General features: G+C 39.5%; 1 protein-coding gene across 1 annotated transcript; it reads left to right on the top strand.

Annotated features, from left to right (window-relative positions):
- Positions 1 to 304: 304 nt before the first annotated feature.
- Positions 305 to 6791, top strand: LOC21387255 (DNA (cytosine-5)-methyltransferase 1). The gene is made up of 12 exons (XM_010097328.2): positions 305 to 626; positions 763 to 2257; positions 2381 to 3884; positions 4036 to 4203; positions 4283 to 4484; positions 4589 to 4700; positions 4782 to 4929; positions 5029 to 5226; positions 5443 to 5721; positions 5805 to 5966; positions 6076 to 6294; positions 6427 to 6791. Exons 1-12 carry the CDS (start codon positions 578 to 580, stop codon positions 6562 to 6564), a joined length of 4674 nt encoding a protein of 1557 aa, XP_010095630.1. The 5' UTR covers positions 305 to 577; the 3' UTR covers positions 6565 to 6791.
- The last annotated feature ends 561 nt before the right edge of the window (positions 6792 to 7352 follow it).

Here is a 7352-nt window from a genome sequence, read left to right as displayed (position 1 = left end):
AGAGAAAAAGAGATACATTAATAAGTTTTTTTACACTCAAAATAATCTCTTAATAAAACTACTAAACATATTTTTAAAAATAATTTTTATATGAGATTAAAAATATTTTTATTTTTATTTTTATAAAAAAAAATAAAATTATTTTAAAACGAATTTTCAAATGTATCTATAAAAATTCATTATTTATTAGTACGCGTGCAATGCGGAACATAACGAGTGTCTTTTAGCATTGTTTTGGCATCAAGTTAGGATTCAAACTAAAAAAAAAAAGAAAAGCAAACGGTGAATTTGTTTGTACTTTGAAGATGGCGCGCTTTGAATAATTGAATTGAGCAGCATTTTTAGTGGATTTTGGCGCCCAGCTCGTAAGAGCAAGCGTCTCTTCCATTTCCAAATTTCCAAAATGAAAAATTAAAATAAAATAAACCGCGCTTCCCCAATTTCACTTCCTTCCTTTCCATACTATTAAAAGCTCTTTTCGAATTCATTTCAACTTCTCAGCTAGGGTTTTCTCAAACCCTATTTCTCTTCTTTGTTGGCGCAAGCAAGAACAATCGATTCAATTGAAGGGAAAATAATGGGATCTGTAGAGCTTTTGGATTCCGCCGCTCTTCCTAATCAGATCGGTATGCACAATATTCTCACTCTCTCTCTCTTCAATTTCTTCAATTGCTTGAGTTTTATCTCTCTAGAAACTGCAATTTTATCTTTCTCCATTATGTTAATGCAATCAATTTAATAGCTTTAGTTTTGATTGAATAGGAACCAAGAAAAAGGGCAAAAAATCAGAAACAAATGAGTCTACCAAGAACAATCACAAAGGGAAAAAGCGTAGTGGTAGCAATTGCAATCAGGATCAGATTCAGACCGAGTCCGAGGTTTCTGGGGCGACTCGCAAAATGCCCCGGCGGGCGGCGGCATGCATGGACTTCAAAGAGAAGGCGGTCCCATTATCGGAGAAATCCTCCCTAAGTTCCATCAAGGAAAGCCTGGTTGTAGAGGAAGAGATCCTTGCCCTGCGTCTCACTTGTCCCCAAAATGACCAAACTGATGAATCCCGCCCCAACAGAAGACTCTCTGATTTCATCATCCATGACGAGCACGGTGTTTCGCGGCCCCTCGAGATGTTAGAATTTGATGACATGTTCATTTCTGGGCTTGTACTGCCTCTCGAGGAATCCGCTGACAAGGACAAGGAACGGGGTGTGAGGTGCGAAGGTTTTGGGCGGATTGAGACGTGGGACATCTCTGGTTATGAGGATGGAGTCCCTGTCGTATGGCTGTCCACTGAAGCAGCCGATTACCATTGCCTGAAACCGGCTGCTAGTTACAAGAAATTCTATGACCTTTTCTTCGAAAAGGCGAATGCTTGTGTGCAGGTTTACAAACAAGCCTCCAAGTGTTTTGGAATTGGAGGGGAAACCAACTCCTCCCTATGCCTTGATGAGTTGCTGGCTGGTGTTGCCCGTGCCAATGCTAGCAAGTGCTTTGCTGGCGGGGCTTCTGTCAAGGACTTTGTTGTTTCCCAGGGTGAGTTTATATATAATCAGTTGATGGGATTGGATGAAACGTCAAAGAAGAGTGATCGCATGTTTGCCAACTTGCCTGTTCTTGTTGCCTTAAGAGATGAGTGCAGAGAGCGCCAAGGGGGAATAATTTCATCTTCAGTTAGCGGGACATTAAAGATTGGTGATCCGGATACCAAAGTGAAAACTTCTGGTATGGCAGAGGAGGATGAGGATGTCAAGTTGGCAAGGCTGTTGCAAGAAGAAGAGTATTGGCAGTCAATGAAACAGAAAAAGAGCCGGGATTTATCCTCCTCGGGTTTGAGCAAGTACTATGTCAAAATTAATGAGGATGAAATCGTGAATGACTATCCTCTTCCTGCTTATTACAAGAATTCAGCTGAAGAAACTGATGAATTCATAGTATTTGACAGTGATATGGATGTGTGCTATCCTGATGAGCTCCCTCGAAGCATGCTTCATAATTGGTCTCTTTATAATTCAGACTTGAGATTGGTATCGCTGGAGCTTCTTCCCATGAAGCCTTGTGCAGATATGGATGTCACTATCTACGGATCGGGTGTTATGACTGCGGATGATGGGAGCGGATTCTGCCTTGATGATCATTCTTCAAGGGGCTCGGGAGCAGAGACTGTTGATGGGATGCCAATCTATTTGAGTGCTATTAAAGAGTGGATGATTGAATTTGGGTCCTCAATGATCTTCATTTCTATCCGAACTGATATGGCATGGTACGTTTTTGCTTTTCTCATTTTGTTCAAGTTCACAATTAGGATGCTTTATGCTGAATGATATGGAATATGGTTAATTTCAAAGTTCCTAAGTAATTTTTTTTTTCTTTTTCTTTCTTCTAGGTATAGACTTGGAAAGCCGTCAAAACAATATGCCCCGTGGTACGAAACAGTTCTGAAGACTGCTAAGCTTGGTATAAGTATTATTACTTTGTTGAAGGAGCAAATTCGGGTATCACGGCTTTCGTTTGCAGATGTCATTAAGAAGTTATCTGAGTTTAAGAAAGATGACCGTGCTTACATTTCGTCTGATCCAGCAACTGTTGAGAGATATGTGGTGGTGCACGGGCAGATTATACTGCAGTTGTTTGCTGAATTCCCGGATGAAAAGATTAAAAAGTGTTCATTTGTGGTCCGCCTTGCAAACAAAATGGAGGAGAGACACCACACTAAATGGTTGGTTAAGAAGAAAAAGATGGTGCAGCAGAAGAGTGAACATAATTTGAATCCCAGAGCAGCTATGGCACCTGTGGCATCACAGAGGAAGGCTATGCAAGCGACGACGACACGACTGATCAACAGAATTTGGGGGGAGTACTACTCCAATTACTCTCCTGAGGAATCAAACAATGAAACTAAAGAAGAGGAAGAAGCTGAGGAGCAAGAGGAAAATGAGGATGAAGAAGTTGAAGAGAACTTAGAAGGCTTGGAGAGAGAAGAGAAGCCTTGTGCTGTTTTGAAAAAGACCACCAGATCATGCTCTGTTGAGAGTGAAATCATAAGATGGGATGGGCAGCCTGTGGGCATAACAAGTTCTGGAGAGCATCTTTACAAACGGGCTATTATTCGTGGTGATGAAGTTGTTGTGGGAGGTGCCGTTTTGGTGGAATTTGAAGAATCAGATAAATCACCAGCCATATATTTTGTGGAGTACATGTTTGAGGCATCAGATGGTAGCAAAATGTTGCATGGAAGAATGATGCAGCGAGGATCTCAGACGGTTCTCGGCAATGCTGCTAATGAGAGGGAGGTGTTCTTGACAAATGAATGCTTAGACATGGGATTGAAGGCAATTACACAGAATGTTGTCGTGGATATCAGGTTAAAGCCATGGGGTCATGAGCATAGGAAGGATAATGCAAATGCTGACAAAATTGACAGAGCAAGAGCTGAAGAGAGGAAGAAGAAAGGATTGCCTGTGGAGTATTACTGCAAAAGCTTGTATTGGCCTGAGAAAGGTGCTTTTTTTAGTCTCTCTCATGATATTATTGGCTTAGGATCTGGTTTCTGCCACTCCTGCAGAACAAAGGAGGTCCAGAAGGAAAAGGAAGTTTTCAAAGTGAATTCCTCTAAAACTGGTTTTGTCTACAATGGAACCGACTATTCTGTTCATGATTATGTGTATGTAAGCCCTTGTCATTTTGCCGAGGATAGGGTGGAAAATGAAAAGTTCAAAGCGGGAAGGAATGTGGGTCTAAAACCTTTTGTTGTGTGCCAAATACTCGAGGTAATTGTCAAAAAAGAAACCAAACAAGCTGATATTAAATCTACAGAGGTTAAGATGAGAAGATTTTACAGGCCAGAGGATATATCAATTGAAAAGGCATACGCTTCTGATATTCGGATGGTAAATGCTGCTAAAACTTTGCCCACTAGCAAAGCTTCTCAGTTCCAATTGTTTTGTTGAGTTTCTTGTAATTTGAATATGCTTCTACTACGTGTTTTTAATTGCTCATAAGCCTTAACTTACTAGAGATTCCTATCACTTAACTATTCAGGTGTACTATAGTGAAGTATCAGATATTTTTCCTGTTCATAGTATAGAAGGGAAATGCGAAGTCAGAAAGAAGAATGATGTTCCACCAGTGTGCAATGCTCCTTCCATATTTGAGCATATTTTCTTCTGTGAACATATGTATGATCCAGACAAGGGGTCGCTCAAGCAGGTAGTTTTCACGTAACAGGCGTTACTTATACATACATATAGTATTTGCTTACATGAATTTTTTTTGGCCCTTTGGACAGTTGCCTGCAAACATCAAACTAAGGTACTCAACCGGAAACTCGGATAATGAAGCTGCAGCTAGAAAGAAGAAGGGCAAGAGTAAAGAGGGAGAAGATGATTTAGAGATTGAAAAGCAAAGAGAAGCATCTCAGCAGAAATGTTTGGTTACATTAGACATTTTTGCCGGTTGTGGTGGCTTGTCAGAGGGTTTGCATCAGTATGGTAAGTCTCTTCTGTTTGATTATCTCTTTCAGCATGTTGTCTTTTTTATTTTTGTAGCAGTTGGCAGTTGCTCATGATGATCACCTATTCCCTGCTTGATACAGGTGCTTCAAAAACGAAGTGGGCGATAGAGTATGAAGAACCAGCTGGAGATGCATTTAAACTCAACCATCCAGAGTCAATGGTCTTCATTAATAACTGCAACGTGATTTTAAGGTAGACTATGAAACCAGCTATATCCCCTCCAGCTTGCAAACATCTTGTTAATTTGTTTTAACTTCTAAATTTGTAATGCAGGGCTGTGATGGAGAAGTGTGGGGATGCCGATGATTGTATCTCAACCTCTGAAGCGGCTGACTTAGCTGCAAAGCTGGACGAGAAGGTAACTAATGATTTGCCACTACCAGGGCAAGTGGATTTCATTAATGGAGGACCACCATGTCAGGTGTGTACAGATTTTGGTCCTTTTTCATGCAACCCTCAGCTGTGATTCTTGACACACTAATGGGCTAATAACTAATGGAGAAAACTAAACGTTTTTCAGGGATTTTCTGGGATGAATAGGTTCAACCAAGGCACTTGGAGTAAGGTTCAGTGTGAAATGATCTTAGCATTCTTATCCTTCGCAGACTACTTCCGCCCCAAGTATTTTCTCTTAGAGAACGTGAGGAACTTCATTTCCTTTAACAAGGGGCAAACATTTCGTTTGACTCTTGCATCTCTGCTTGAGATGGGTTACCAGGTAGGTATTGCATCTCTGCTTATAATGGAATTGCAATTGTTTTCATATTTATCTGCATGTATTTATAACGTTCAAAATTTCAAATCACTGGTGCATTGTCTTGTTATGCAAGTGTTTGTTTTAAATTGTAAGGACATTTTTATCGGGGCTTGTGGGCATGTTTGTGAGAAGAGAATTTACAAGTGCGACTGCTGATTTAGTTAAGTGGTTATGTAGGTGAGATTCGGTATTCTGGAAGCCGGAGCCTTCGGTGTTTCTCAGTCTAGAAAGCGAGCATTTATTTGGGCAGCCTCCCCGGAAGAGGTACTTCCAGAATGGCCAGAGCCAATGCATGTTTTTGCGGCCCCAGAATTGAAGATCACTTTATCTAGAAACTCGCAATATGCTGCTGCTAGGAGCACTGCAAATGGAGCTCCTTTCCGAGCTATTACTGTGAGAGATACAATTGGGGATCTTCCAGCTGTAGGAAATGGAGCCTCCAAGACCAATTTAGAGGTATTTATAAATAATATTGTCGTGATTTTCCTTTTTAAGATTGGAAGTGTATATAAAACATTTCTGACTTTTGTTTTGTACAGTATCAAGGTGATCCCGTCTCATGGTTTCAAAAGAAAACTAGAGGGAATATGGCAGTTTTGATCGACCACATATCAAAGGAAATGAATGAGTTGAATCTAATTCGATGTCAGAAGATTCCTAAGCGAGCTGGTGCCGATTGGCATGACCTTCCGGATGAAAAGGTGCAAACAATATTTGTGTAATATGATTTTCTTATTTAGCTATTGCTTGCTGCGAAATGCAATTATTTTTATCTATGATGTTAATTTACAAATTCAAATTAAAATGTAGGTGAAACTGTCCACTGGTCAAGTGGTTGATCTGATACCATGGTGTTTACCAAACACTGCCAAGCGCCACAACCAGTGGAAGGGTCTGTTTGGAAGGTTGGACTGGGATGGGAATTTTCCGACTTCAATCACAGATCCTCAACCAATGGGTAAGGTGGGAATGTGCTTTCACCCTGAACAGGACCGGATTCTTACTGTTCGAGAATGCGCTAGATCTCAAGTAAGTGCTGTGATTAGATGAAAATTACTCTGTTTTATGAGTGATAATGTTGGAAGAAAAATGTCTGTCTCCGTTTGTCTCATTAAATGCAACTTATTATTAAAACTTGTGTTTTAAAAATTTATGATGCAGGGTTTCCCTGATAGCTACCAATTTTCTGGTAACATTCTTCACAAGCACAGGCAGATTGGGAATGCAGTTCCTCCACCTCTGGCATGTGCACTTGGTAGAAAACTCAAGGAAGCCATCGACAGTAAGAGGTCGAGCTAGGGGGTTATTGTTCGTTGCTTTTTTTGCTTGGAAGTTGCGAGATCGAAGTGTTGGAATTACTTGAATCTAAATTAGCTAGACTAGAGAGAGAGCTGTAAGCATGTACTACAGTACTAGGCAAAATTTATTACAGATGTTGATCATTGAACAGGATCCATCAAAGTGACGAAAACCTGAGAAGCTCAAAAATGTGGTTATCCGCTGTTAGAGCATGAGAATAAACAAACTTTTAACTAGAGCACATTGTGAAAAAATTAGTAATCTATTTACAAACTTTTATAAAATCTAGGGCCTAACTGTAATTTTTTAAAATTAAGGGGTCAAAAATGCAATTTTAATGTTGAGTTAAATATTTATTGAAAATTATATTTTTACCCCTCAAGTTTTAAAAAATTAAAATTTGATACCAAAGTTCAAATTTTTTTACAAAACGTCCTTATCCTAATAACTCAACACCAAATATGTGATTGTATTAAACTAAAATTTAATCGTATACTTTTTTATACAATCCAATCCAACCCACTAAGACTATCTTATTCAATGGTCTCATATCTTACACACCAAACGGGCCATTATTAACTGCTTTCGATGAGTAGTACACTACAATACTTGTTGGCCTGTATTACTTGTTAGAAATTCACGTTCTATATGACTATATATCATGTTTCTTTATCTTTGGTTAAATGGTGCTTAAACTATGCTTCATATGTTGTTAAAGCAACATAGGGAGAAATGATGGATTAACAACATCAATAAAACCACTTTTCTTGATCGGCTTACTTCAGATT

This window comes from Morus notabilis, unplaced genomic scaffold, assembly GCF_000414095.1.
Source record: "Morus notabilis unplaced genomic scaffold, ASM41409v2 Scaffold1100, whole genome shotgun sequence".
Taxonomy (NCBI): Eukaryota; Viridiplantae; Streptophyta; class Magnoliopsida; order Rosales; family Moraceae; genus Morus; species Morus notabilis.
This window is presented reverse-complemented; position numbering and strand designations above follow the sequence as displayed.